Source organism: Physeter macrocephalus, chromosome 4 (genome assembly GCF_002837175.3).
Source record: "Physeter macrocephalus isolate SW-GA chromosome 4, ASM283717v5, whole genome shotgun sequence".
Classification (NCBI taxonomy): Eukaryota; Metazoa; Chordata; class Mammalia; order Artiodactyla; family Physeteridae; genus Physeter; species Physeter macrocephalus.
The window spans coordinates 48845426-48859935 of record NC_041217.1 but is presented as its reverse complement, the minus strand read 5'-3'; the positions used below and the strand labels follow the sequence as shown (position 1 = coordinate 48859935).

At 35.3% G+C, this 14510-nt stretch overlaps 1 protein-coding gene across 6 annotated transcripts in view; it reads right to left on the bottom strand.

Moving 5' to 3' along the window:
• The window catches only part of RASAL2 (RAS protein activator like 2), a 382125-nt gene that overhangs the window by 138762 nt on the left and 228853 nt on the right, over positions 1-14510 (bottom strand). Inside the window, exon 1 of one of the 6 annotated variants that reach the window (XM_055084175.1) lies at positions 7497-7612. The exons of 4 other annotated variants lie outside the window; for them this stretch is intronic. Coding sequence is in view for 1 of the 2 variants with exons in the window: in XM_028488597.2 (XP_028344398.1) it covers positions 7404-7416 (13 nt within the window). In the remaining variant the exon portion in view is untranslated. One more of the 6 variants, XM_028488597.2, reaches the window with a different exon arrangement.

Genomic DNA, 14510 nt, shown 5'->3' with positions numbered 1-14510 from the left:
AGAGGGAAGAGATATGGGGATATATGTATATGTATAACTGATTCACTTTGCTATAAAGCAGAAACTAACACACCAATGTAAAGCAATTATACTCCAATAAAAATGCTTTTAAAAAAAGTTTTATTTTTCTTCCAATAAAACAAGTAATCACGTATCCTTTAAAAGCATAGAAATGTTTTTAAAGCAAAATGATATTAAAGCCAAAGGTACAGAAAACTTATTAAATTTGTATCTAGAACTAATTAATAACTATGTAAAAATTAATGTGTTTGGTGTGAGTAAATTTATATCTTTATATACACTACAGAAATATATATATAAATTGTTACTACTATAAAATATTTAAGTCATATGAAAATTAGTGTTTTATATGTCTTTGAATGCTTACAAATGGTACTTTGAAAGTTTATGGAAAGCCTGGTAGTTCTATTATTCACATCCTGCAATTTTGTTTTGAAGATGCACTTATAAGCCCAGTCTATCTGAGGCTTTCCCCATCTAACCCTTTAAATGACTCCAAATGTAAAGTCCCTGACTGCAAACATAGACTAGGCAAATTTATTTTATTTTTGGCTGCACCGCACGGCTTGCTGCATCTTAGTTCCCCGACCAGGAATTGAACCCGTGCCCTCAGCAGTGAAAGTGCTGAGTCCTTACTGCTGGGCCGCCAGGGAATTCCCTAGGCAACTTACAATTTAAGAATAAACATGGGGTCATTCCTCACCCTCTATGTAAACAAAATGGACTTTCAAAGAATATCATACCATCATCCTGGAAGTTTGCTTACTGTCTTTGTTTCTATTTTGTGGTTTTGTTTTAGCAAAATGGAAAGATTATAAAAATATCTTTTCTCAGACTCTTTACTAAAGAATAACAGGCATTCAGAAAAGTCTATAAATAATGAGTGCACAGGTCAATAAAGTTTTTCAAATGGAACTCATCCCAGTAAATAGCACCTAGATTAAACAAAACAGGACAGAACAAAACAAAACAGCATTACCAGCAACCAGAAGCCTCCTTTATACATCCTTTCCAGTCATTACCCCATAAGGATAACCACTATCCTGACTTCTATCACCTCAGATGAATTTGAACTATATAAAAGTGGAATCAAACAATGTATATATTCTTTTGAGACGAACTTTTCATGCTCAATATACATTTGTGAGATTTATCCATTCTGTTGCAGGAAGCAGCAGTTCTTTTCGATGCTGTATAGAATTCCATTGTGTAAGCAAACCACAATTTATTCATTCTACTGCTAATGAGCATTTGGGTGGTTTCTAATTTTTAGCTATTACAAACATTTTTTGTACAGGTGTTTTGGTGAACCTATGTATGCATTTCTGTTAGGTACACATATAGGAGTGGAATTGCTGGGTCACAGAGCATTGTTCAGCTTTAGTAGATACTGTCAAATAGTTCTTCAAAGTAGTTGTACAAATCTATACTTTCATCAGTAGTGTGTGAGAATTCCTTTGTTCTAGATCCTTGTCAACACTGGGTATTTTCTGTTTTTCTCATTTCAGACATTCTGATGGTTATGCAATTCCATTCTGGTTTAAATTTGCATTTCCCTGATGAATAATGAAACTGAGTACCTTTTCATATACTGAAGACCCACTTGGATAGGCTCTTTTGTAAAATGGGCATTGAAGTCTTGCCTTTTTCACATAGGTGTGTAGGAGTTCGTTATATATTATGATTGGATATTAAAATTTTAAAATATCTCTTTCAGATTGTCAGAGAAAAATGTAACATAAGCAACATCTGGACTAAACCTGGAAAGCCTTAAAAATACCAGTGTCTATTCTCCTGTAACACAGGTTTGACAGCGGAAAAGAGAAACAAAAAGTCTACCTTTAAATATTTAATTCCAGAACTAAGCAAAACAGAAATGGGCTTATAATTTCTGACACTGGAAGAAACCTACTAGGAAGCTGTCATAAATCACAGTATTTTATAGCAATAAAATAGTCATGTCCTTGAAGCTCACTATTTCTAGTTAATTAAAATTTGATTGTCAAATACATTTTGCAGTTTGTTCACATTTTGCAGTTTCTCAGAAGATATGTTTCTGAGAAAAACTGGTAAATAATTGGTTGGATTTTCTTTATTAAAAAGGACCAGGGGCTTCCCTGGTGGTGCAGTGGTTGAGGGTCCGCCTGCCGAGGCAGGGGACGCGGGTTCGTGCCCCGGTCCGGGAGGATCCCACGTGCCGCGCGGCGGCTGGGCCCATGAGCCACGGCCGCTGGGCCTGCGCGTCCGAAGTCTGTGCTCCGCAACGGGAGAGGCCACAACAGTCAGAGGCCTGCGTACCGCAAAAAAAAAAAAAAAAAAAAAAAAAGCCTTCTGGTTTTAAATACCCTTCCATTTACAAATAAAACAAACAAGTAACTTCTAAACTTTCTAAAAAGACTTCTGCCTTTTATATTGCAATAAATTCCCTTTGAATAGTACACTTTGGTTTTGTAAATAAAAATGTTTCCAAGGGAGACTGGTTTTCATTCTTTGTAATGACAGCAATAACTCCTTGGATTTCTTCCTTACACCATGTTTTTGGTTTTGTTAATAAAGATGGTCAACACTGGCTCCAATTGGAAAAGAAAAAAAAAAAAAAGAAAAAAAGCTACTTCTTCGGAAAATTTACCTGGAAAAGTTGATCATCAATCAAATATTTACTGAGTGCTGTATTTGTAAGGAAAGGAAATGAATAAAACCAAAGTTACTAAAAATATATTTCATAATTTTAGCAATTGTCACTGTGCAAATATTTACAAGTAAAAATTGGTACTCATAAAACAGAGTGGCATTTATTGTTTCAGGAAACTACCATGATGTTTCACTGAGTATTAAGTGGAGGCAAAAATGCTTCAAGAAAAATTTCAAGATGTACGTAAGCTAATTGTATGGAAGATAAAATAAAGATCTTAATTAATTAAAAATATCCTTATATTTCAGCTGTATAATGGAGACTCACAAAAATCAGACCAAATACTTACTGTGATACAGTTCCTTTACCATATGCAGAAGGTAAATAATCTATTACCCTTTCTTTGAGTGATTTGTTTCCCATACTTTGAGAAAATGCTAATAAGAAATATAACCATACTGAACAAAATCTTAGAAATGAGCTCTTCATACTGAGCTCTTGGTACATAAAAGATGATTATCCTTCCCTGTTCACAGACACATCACATCTTGTCCTGTCCTTTGACTGAGCAAACCCAATTCTTTCAATGTATTCACACGGGCTAGATTTTTTTGTGGCTCTTCTTGCACTCCCTTTGACACATCATTCCTTTTGTAAACAAATGAAATAAATTATTTCATTTATTTAACTGATGCTTTATAGTCTAGGTGTTCCTAGAAAAAGGGATTATTGAAGTAGGGACCCAAACATCTTATATTCTCCTATCTGAATCAAGAGACCAGAAATCAAATCAACTACACACAACCCATTTGAAATGTAATTTAGCAAGAAAGTTACAAACCAGAGTGTTAAAAAGTGAAAGAATATACAGTTTTTCTAGTTTTCATGTTAACTAAAGGTAATATCTATGAATAGTTAACTATACAACAGTGCTGCTAAGTTTTTCCAAAGGTATTCTATAGTCTGTGGAATTAAATGCAATAATCAGAGTAAGCAAATTGGCCAACAGGCTGGCTATCCTAGGTGACACCTGATCCTGAATGACACCGGCTTGATCCTGGCAGCTAAACTTGCTTGCTTACTTACTTTTGAAAGTCTGACAAAGAAGGGCAAGCAGAACCAGGTCATTTTTATTCTTCAAAGAACAGAACTGTATTAACCTGAACTAACTTTACAAGTTGCTGTTTCAGCAATTCACTTATTTATAAAATACCGTAAACCTGAGAATGACAGAAATGTGGAGTTTTATAGAGTCTAATTATTGATAAGAACTCCTCACTGGCTCCCTCTCCATATGCATAAGTTCAGAGAGCTCCTCATTCAGCAGAATGGTACAGTCTGAGTAGGGGCGAGGAAGGTACCAGAGAAGATAAAGACCTTCATCTGAATTTTAATGATGATTCAGTAAGTCTCTCCTACTTGTCAAGTATGCACAAAGAAAATATTCTCAGTGGCAACGCTTAAGGCTTCCCGACACAAGCAGATATCATACCCATAATTACATGTGAAACTCTGATAGACTGAATCCCCATCAGCGCGCGCGCGCACACACACACACATATACACACACACACACACACACACACACACACACATACATACAAAGGAAGACAAAAATAAAGAGAAAGAAAAGACAGCTATAAGAGGATTCATATTGCTGAGTCATAACTCATTTTCTTGACTCACTGTTCACTAGGAAACAACAGGACATAATCAATTTTTTCTCTTTCTGCACTAAAGAATTAGATATTTTAGAAAGTTCATGCACCTCAAGTGTAAGAATCTGCTGAACCTGATTTCACCAGTCACCTGCTTCACTGATAGGGAACTGAAAACAAGAACAACCACAAACAACCACTAGAGGGCGTGAAAGAACAGAAAGAACAAAACCAGCTTAACACTTTTCCTCTTTACAGGCTGCTGAAAAAGGTCAAGACTGGAGCAGAAGGGGAAACACAACCATGTGGTCAACATAATAGGACTCCCAGAGTTTTGAGTGGATAATAAGGTAACCTTTATGAGTAAAGAATTAACTTGACAACTCAGAGCATTACAAAACACTGAATTATACCCAAGAAGTAGAGAGAAATTGCAGCGGGAAAGAAGTAACTCCTCTTAATGAGACAAAAGTTTTGATCAACTATAGCCAAACTTTTATCAGAAAAATGTCAATGGCTATGATGCAGAGCTCTTTCCTTCTTTGCAAATTTAATATATAAACTATATGGATATATATTTCATGAAAAAAAATTTAGAGAAACTAGTATCAAGGAAAAAAAATCATGAGTAGTGAAAATGGGTTTGCCTTCAAAAAAACGATGGTCAAAAGAAAATTGTTTCACATACATAAGAGAGTTTCTTTCCTCATGTCATTCATTTCACCCTACCCACTCCCTTCCCATTTACAATCTGTCTTTGGTCATAAAATGGGCACCTTATTAGCACACTGCTTTTCTCTAACAGAGAAAGTATAAACCTGCATAATCTGACATCTGTGTTCAGGACAGAACAAGGAGTATGTGTTTGCTTCTAATATTTTTCTCTTTCCAATGCATGGTAGTAATTTTATAATTATCAGATTGGTTAATAAAGTAGTTTCTTTCAAGTTAGGTCAGTAAAATACCAGCAATAGATTAATGACTTGATTGTTTCTAACATGGGGAAATACACTAAGGCCAAAAGTCCATCTTTATCCATCCATCCATCCATCCACCCACCATATATACACATAACATAATATACACACATATATCATGGCAGTCCTTTCACATACTCCAGCAGGATAAAAGATGAGAGAAAAAATCTAAGCCCTGTGTAACACAACATGAACACTGTTAAGTTGGATAGAGCATTATGTCCTCATTCTCACAGCCATCAGTCCTTTTATAAACAGTGTGTTTTAATAATGGATTCAGCAGTAAGACAGTCTCTTGTTTCCTTCTGCGTAGAGAATGTACTTTGTAGTTTGATTTCTGATAGCCGAGAGCAGTAGTGAAACTGTTCCTTACAACTTACTGTTCATCCCTCACAAACTTATAAATCACAACTGCATCTACACAGACCTAGTCAAAAACTGGAATAGCAGATCAAGCTTTAACACAAAAACACTGCATCCCTTCACTGTGCTTATAGCCAAATCAAGCTAACTTGTTCCCAGGAATTGTAAAGAGCCATGACAGATCCTTTTGACAGTGGCTATCTTTACTATTTAGCTCACTAGAATAGTGTGGCCTCTTTCAACCCCACAATGGTCTCCAGAAAAATGGAAAGGGCAGCAACCTTTTTAGGGACTAAATGAAAACGTATGAAGACAGATGTTCACTGTCTGTTGTGACTCTCAAGATCCTCCACTTAAGTTACCCTCTAACACATAATTCATGAGGTGAAGTAACAGAGGACCCTTATAAATGGAGGAAACAGAGCTGGACCTTGGATAAGGAAGCAACTGGTTCAAACAGTTGGAGAATTTTAAAATGTTATCTTACATTAAAAAAATATAAACAGAGAAGGCAGTGAATATGGGATGATGTTTTGCTTCCAGTAAACAGATACAAGTTACCCCAAAACAGCTTTACTTACTTACTTACTTACTTAAATTATACAGTTGCTAAGTCCCAAAGTCTTTAAAAGAAATTAAAATCAATTTGAATTTTAATTTCATATACAGATATTCAGAACATGCCACAGCTATGTAATTGTTTATAGAAAAGCAACAAACTACAGTTATTTTCCTTAACTGAAAGTTATTTTTTATTCTGATATTTTGTTATATATTTTTGGTTTCAAACAAGAATATGATATCAATATTGATGACATCCATCCCCCAGTATTTCCTCCCCATAAGATTTCAATCTAGGTTTTTGATGCATTTGGTCTTTAGGCAATAATTCATGGTACCTGAGCCAGCAGATACAGTATGGATAAAGTATAAAGCCTAAATGTATTGATAGCTAGTACCATGAAAAAACCAGTAAACTGCAGATAACGAGACCTGGATTTTCTTTTCAATTCTGTTGTAATGCTGTGATCTTGAGCAAGCACCAACTCCCTTAGACCTCAATTTTCTCATTGAAAATGGAGAGAGTGGACTGCAGTAGATGTCTCTCAAGTCTCTTTCAGATTTAACTTTCAATGAGCTAATTAAAGTTCTAACTTGTCATCTATTGGCAGAGGATATTAAAAGCCTGCTTGGGCAAAAAAACCCACAAAAAAAAAAAAAACAAGCAAAGTTCTCATTTCAACTCTTACTGTTGTCTATGGATCCAACCTGTTGAGCTTTCCGAATTAAAGAGATTTACTACACGCTACTGAGATTCAAGCAAGGTTGTTACAATATTATTAATGGTCAATATATTTTGTCTCCCTCAGAGAGAAATGGGCTGTATCCATTCCCAGGTATCTTAATATTTCATAAAGAATCTGGGGAAGATACAGAATAAGAAATCCACTTCAAATTATTAAAAGAACAAGTAAATTTTGCAGTGTTAGTATTTTGCTATGATCATTACACCTTTAATTTATCTGAGTTTCTCAGAAGGCTATTCTTGAGCTGGATTTTGTACTGGATGTTGACAGCCTCCACACGGTATTCCTGTGAACTCACAGTAATGAAAAACAACCTATTTTTTAAAGCAAATAAGCACAAAAGTAAACAGTCATTCCATTTGTGTAATTTTGAAAAAGCACACATTCCCTTTAAATATATACGAACTTTTAATTTCTGTCTCAGACAGACTCTAGGAACTCTTACCTGGGGTCTGCATTCTGTGAAGTTTCTGGGTGTTGCTAACATGATCTTTCCGGCATGCCAGTCAAAACACTTTCTATACCGTATGGTACTCACCGTGCTTGCTCACTTGTGCTCTCTCTCTCTCCACGTTTTTTTTTTTTTTTTTGCTCTCGCTCTGTGCCTCAGACAGATTGGAATGTAGAAAAGCCAGAGCCAACGCCAGTCAAACTCCATCCCCCCCCACACCCCTCCCCGCCCAGTTCTTTTGCTAGAGAGCACTGAACAATGGCTATCCTTCCTGCTCAGGGCGCCTCTCTTTCACAGCACTGGATGCAGGAGGCAATCTAGTTCAGGAGAAGCAATGCGATTTACCAAGCGAGGTAATTCATTTCTTCTGTCCCAAGGGTGGATGTGTACATCTGTGTGTTTTAAGAAGTGATTCATTTTTTTTTAAAGCAATCTACTTCAAAATCTGTCCTATTTTAGGGATAGAAAAATAAAACAAATTTCAGAGATTCTTATTTTGAGTGTTACTGTGCTGAATTAAAACATAAACTTTTCAAAGTACAAAACCCAGGGAAATATCTTACAGCTGATGTATATATAGAAGTCTGTTAACACAAATATTATTATCTTAAAGTCACTCAGTGTGTTACCTTATCGCAATAGAAATATTTTAAATTCAGAAAAGAAAATTTTTATTTCTCTGAAACCTTTCATTCAGGTCTTAAGCTAGAACTTCATTTTAAAAATAAAGAATAATTAAAAATTAATTTTATAAACACAATGGCTCCTAACTGATTAGTCAACTAGTTGTGATGAAACTATAGATAATATCACTATTCTCAGTCATTATTTTGGTTTGTTTTCAAATCTGACGTATTTCTAGGGTTTGTTTTATTCTACATTCCAAAAAAGGAAGGCAGGTCAATGATGTAATCTTCATTATTGGTATGATGACCTAACACATTCTGCAGCTGCTCGTTTGCTGAGGTTAGCATGTCAGGATTGAGCAATTAAAAAATTCACTGTTTGAATCACTGAGCAGATTCCACCTGCCACTTCAGACAGTAGAACGGGACAGACATGAGAAGAGCCCGGTTTCAATCTTTTATCTACCATTTAACAAACAGCTAATGTAAACAAATATACTCTATCTCTATTTATGTGTTTATATATATGTATTATATATCTCTCTCTTATACTATCTAGATATAAATTTACACACAGATATATTTGTATATGTACACATACATACATATGTGTGATGAGTGTGAATGTATCTTTGGCACCCCTTTTTCCCCTCCCCTTTTTCTCTCCAAGTCTCAATGATTCACATTTAAAGTCTCCTTTAATTTCATCATAATTTGGTTTTCGTTATCTGCTTTTATTTTCTTTCAAGGATCATAATACTCTAACATTGCATTTTCCTCTGCCTTTACTTTGAGTTTCCTATTTCTACTTCAGAAGAACTATTCCTATAAATCCTATTGCTACTCAAATAAGAGTCACAGAGGGAAAAGACATAAACAAAAAGTTATACAGAAAAGAACAAACTAAGGATCTGACCATGAAGACCTACAGACCACATATTCCCACCCTGCCCTATATGAAACAAAACACCAACAACCCCTACCCTTTTCTCACCCAGGTGAGCTTTAAGCTTTATCATTATTTGTCTCATTTACAATTAACCTTAAAATAGTGCAAAGTATACCAAAATTATTTTTACTTATTATTCCTCAGAATACTTATAAAAAATAAGTCATGATTTCCATCATTCTATCCAAGAGTCAGAGTCTAAGTTAGAGTCTAAGCAGTGAGTCTAAATTATCAGGGAAAGAGATTTCAGCTCAATAAAAGGAAGTTCAGAGCCATTGCAAGGCGCTTTCCGAAGGGGCTGCCTACTACAAGAGGCAGTGACTCCCTAACTCTTCCCACACGGGTTGGCAGCCCATCTGATGAATAACTGTAGTGCAGTAGCTCTCAAACTATGCTACTGAACTCGTGTCGTGTTCTGATGATAAAAAAGAATAATAGCAATCTTCCGTGACATGACAGAGAAAGTTCATGTATACGATTTTCTCAAGTGTGAGTTTTTTCTTTTAAAATATATTTTAAAATGTTAGAATCTGTTACTGTTAATTAACCTTAAAGGTGCCTGGAATAGTTCCAAATTCAGATCGATAATGACATTTTCAGATATTTGAAGGTGAATTATAACAATAATTTACTGTGTTCTGCAAAAAGCACTTTTACTACCTAGAGTTCTGGTACTTGAGTAAATCTGAGAAGCACTGTTGAGGAAACAATTTTTCATATACCCAAATATGATGTTATTCCATTAGTCAACACTGTTCAAAGGGTATTATACACCATATTTTATTAGTTTTTATATTAAATCTTTTTCACAAGTATGCATTCCTATTTATAATCCCATTTTATGCCTTCTAGCCTTGATGTTGCTGCTTCTCTATCTAGACCTTGCCTGGTCTGCCTGTCATACTCTTATTTACCCTTCAAAACCCAGATTTAAAATTATATTCTTAGTGTGGCTTACCTTATTTCCTACCCAGAGTTGATTACATTCTCCTCTGCATTTTTTTTATTCTCCACTATTTTTTTTCTTTATAGCCTTCATCATTCTCTAACATTATACTATGTACTGATGTTTAATGTCTCTTTTCCCCACCAGAACATGAGGTAGATGAGGGAGGGGCTTTGTCTTGTTTTAAGCTTATTGCTAGAGCCTAGAACAGTGCCTGGCTTAATAGGTACTTAATCAGTGATGCCTGGATGGAGAGATGGATGGATGGATGAAAGAATATATTTCAATTACCAAACCTGTGTAAGTACTTACACTGAGGAGTGCTTTAGAATAACTTGAGGACAGGGACCATAGCATATCCATTTTCTGATGCCACAGCCTAGCACTGTGTATGTACATGCGGTGAAACAAGAATATAAAGGAATTAGTCTCAGGTTTGTGCGATTTCAAGTTAACTAATTGAAGCCAATTGAATTATATACGAAGGGAAAATAGTCATTTCATCATTTACCCAATTAGGACCTACTTATAATAGGTGAAATCCTGATCCCTAGATGTTGCTTCTTGGAATAATTTTTAATGTCTCTGAACCCACAGCCATGTGTTGTGCTGCCTTGATCACAGAAATGCAGCTTTTGAGGTAGACACTGAAGAGACTGATAAAATCTTAAACTACGACACTAAGAAGGAGTTCTCTAAGAAGCTGGAGAAGCATGAGTAAATGGCTCACACTCCAGCCATGAGCTCAAGTTACAAAGTAACTGAAATCCATGTCCATGCAGAAAATCCCTCATGGGTTAGAAGAGCCTCATAGAGTCTGAAGGCATTTTGAAATGATATATTGGATCACATAACTAGAAAGCTCAATTCAGCACCCAGCATATTCATTTTGGTTAGATGAGGGCACTTGAGCCATTTTATTTTTGCAAATAGTCACTATGTTGTCAGTATCTGGTTTCACATTTCTCCCCTATACAGAGAGTTGGATAGGGTTGTCTTGACTAATCCATCTTATGCAGTCATGATCCAGCACTGTACTTACTAAATGGTTCTACTAGGTTGAACTATGTGAAAATGCCATTTTTGTAAGTCAAAAATAGTCGAGTATCAGCAATGATCAAATGAATAATAAGAAAGATTCACACACTGAATGAAGGGTTGGAGTAGGTAATTTTAAAAGTCTCTTCTGGTTCTGGAATTCCATATTATAATTCAAACATAAATAAGAGCATCAATCAAATTTAAAGTTTGGTCACCACCTTGTCAAACTATGGTCCTATTATAACTTAACACAGCATTCTGTTCTTGTCCTTCTTGGAACTTATATAATGTCTGCCACATAATAAATGCTTAATAAATATCTGCTAAATAAACAAATAGCTTGAAAACAGGTATAAATGGACTACTGAAGGCTGTCTCGATGTGAGTTTCCAAGTTCAGTGTCAACGAATATTGGTTTTGTTTCTAAAAGGCTAGGATATTTTTTTCTAGTTATGAATCAAACAGTATTTTTTGTGAACTTTGAAGAATATGGATAGTATATTTTCTCCCTACCCCTTACAAAAGTAATTATGGAATTCTGACTTTGGTACAGGTATAGAAGTCAATGTAACAGCCATTAAGAAACCCTAAAACTATAGATGCATGATTTTCTGAAAATCAAAGGGCACACACAAAAAAGCTAGCTGCATATAATTAAAAGTTACTTGCACATCCACTTTCTTATCAAACAAATTAACAAATGAGCAAACAAACAAAAAATACTGGTAATACATATCGTCTCCTCCTCCAAGCAGATACACATATTGATAGCAGTCAAACTGAGGTGTACACCAGTCTGTACGTGTGCTCCCTCTTCTGAACAGCAGATGGTCAGAGACACAGCTTCTTCTAACCATAAACACAGTTTCTTTTAATGTCTCCCCATAAACCAGACTGACATTCTGATGCTGTGGCCTTCCTACTGCATTCTTTTCAGAGTTCGTATTAGAAAAGGAAACCATTGTTTATAACTAGAATGACAAACACCAAAGTCACCCACTTATTCAGAAATGCCACTGAAATTCTAATTTTTATTCCATTTTATTTGTATATGATGGGACTACAAGGCATATACTTCTCTTCTGATAAAAAGGCATTATGAAGATCAGAGGATCTGTTAGTCATATGGTTAGCAAAGTACTCAGAGTGTTTAGAAAAGGCACATGCCAGACAACTGACAATTTTGATGGCCACACAACGTTTTTACAACTTCTGGCTAGGCATTAGAGCTTTGTCTTGCTTTTCCAGCTAAGATGATTTAGTAGACTGCATTTGCTTACCTGAAATGACCATTGGTCAGGAGAAAGCATTATAAAGAGCAGGCAAAATCACACATCAGTCACCCTTCTCAATACTCAGGCTGTCATATGAATAGGACCATACTTCAAAGAAAAATAAGCAAAACCTTTGTGGAAAAATCCAGGCAAATCTTTTTCTAGTTTTATTTCAGTGTATGAGTAATAATATACTACAGAAACAAAAGCAACACTTCTATTTCTATGAAAAAAATCATTAATAAACAGTAAGAAGCAACTAAAAGCTTTCTGGGATAGGGTTGGATATTAATGGATATCTCAATGTGTTCACAGAGCCAAGGACATGCCTGTGACATTGGCCCTCCTCATTTAAAAGAAGAGCTTAAACTGAACTTTAGTAAAGCCTTCAAAAACTCATTTTCTTCAGTGGCTTTAAAATACATATATAACTATCTGCACGGCTTGGCTTGTTGATTTCCTGTTAAGCTAATCTGCTGTCACAACTGATGTACTATTAGTCCACCTTTCCCATATAATGCAGATAACACTTCAGTTTCAGTAAAAATATGTCATTAGGCATTTATTTTTGCCTTAGTTTTAAAGAATATTTGCAAGTGTGGGCTACTGTTTCCATAAATCTACTTATAAAAAGCAAAGATGTTATGGTACAGTCATCTTTGGCATACCACTGATACAACAACATATACATGTACTATATAATTGAAAACACTAGTGCATACTGCAGGTAAAGTCCACTTCACTCAATTTCCATTACTCTCTTACAATTAACTAAAGCAAGCTAAAATCTAGTAGAACTCCAAGAGATAAATCATGAAGCAAAGAGGACATCAAAATGGACAACAGACACACGAAAAGATGCTCAACATCACTAGTCATCAGGGAAATGCAAATCAAAACCGCAATAAGATATTATCACCTCACACCCGTCAGAATGGTTATCATCTAAAAGACAACGGACAACAGGTGCTGGTAAGGATGTGGTGAAAAGGGAACCCTCATACACTATTGATGGGAATATAAATTGATCCAACACGATGGAAAATAATATGGATGTTCCTCAAAAAATTAAAAATAGATCTACCATACAATCCAGCAATTCCACTACTGGGTACATACCCAAAGGAAATGAAAATAGTATTTTAAAGAGATATACGCACTCCCATGTTTACTGCAGTATTATTCACAATATCGAAGATACGGAAACAACCTTAAATGCCCATCAACAGAGGAGTGGGTAAAAAAGATACGATTTATATACTGATGAAATATTATTCAGCTATGAGATAGGAGGATAGCCTGCCATTTGTAACAACATGCATGGACCTTGAACACATTATGCTAAATGAGATAAGTCAGACAGAGAAAGACAAATATGGTATGATATCACTTATATATGAAATCTAAAATGTCAAACTCAAAACAAACAAGTCAGACAGTAAAATGGTGCTTACCAGGGGATGGGTTTGGGGGGATAAAACTGATGTTGTTTAAGGGTACAGACTTGCAATGGATAGTAAATAGGCCATAGAGATCTAATGCACAATGTAATAAATATAGACAACAAAATTATATTACAATTATGTAATGTGATAAATAGCATTACAACGTTAATCATATTACAATATATAAATTATCAAAGTAACATATTGTACACCTTAAACTCATACAATGTTTATGTGTCAAATATATTTGATTTTTAAAAAGATGGTTCTGATTATTTTTTTAACATCTTTATTGGAGTATAATTGCTTTACAATGGTGTGTTAGTTTCTGCTTTATAACAAAGTGAATCAGTTTTACATATACATATGTTCCCATATCTCTTCCCTCTTTGATTATTTTTTAATAGAAAAATCCATTCCCCAAAGGAAAATTGAAATTTTTAAGCAAGGGGAAAATTAATCTGTGGTACTTACTAGTCATTACTTCTGAACCATTAGGATGGTGATAGTGATAAAAATTAGACCCTTTTATTCAATTATATTCTAGGCTCCAAGAGTGCATCTCTGTTCCACTTTATGATACTAGTGTTATTACATTTTCATTTCAAATATTACATTTTGAAATACATACATTTTCCCCCTATTTTTTTGAGAAGGATTATTTTTGAAAGTTCCTATGTAATGATATGAGATTTTTTCTTATTTTAAAAGGTGAGATGGGGGCTTCCCTGGTGGCGCAGTGGTTGCGCGTCCGCCTGCCGATGCAGGGGAACCGGGTCCGCGCCCCGGTCTGGGAGGATCCCACATGCCGCGGAGCGGC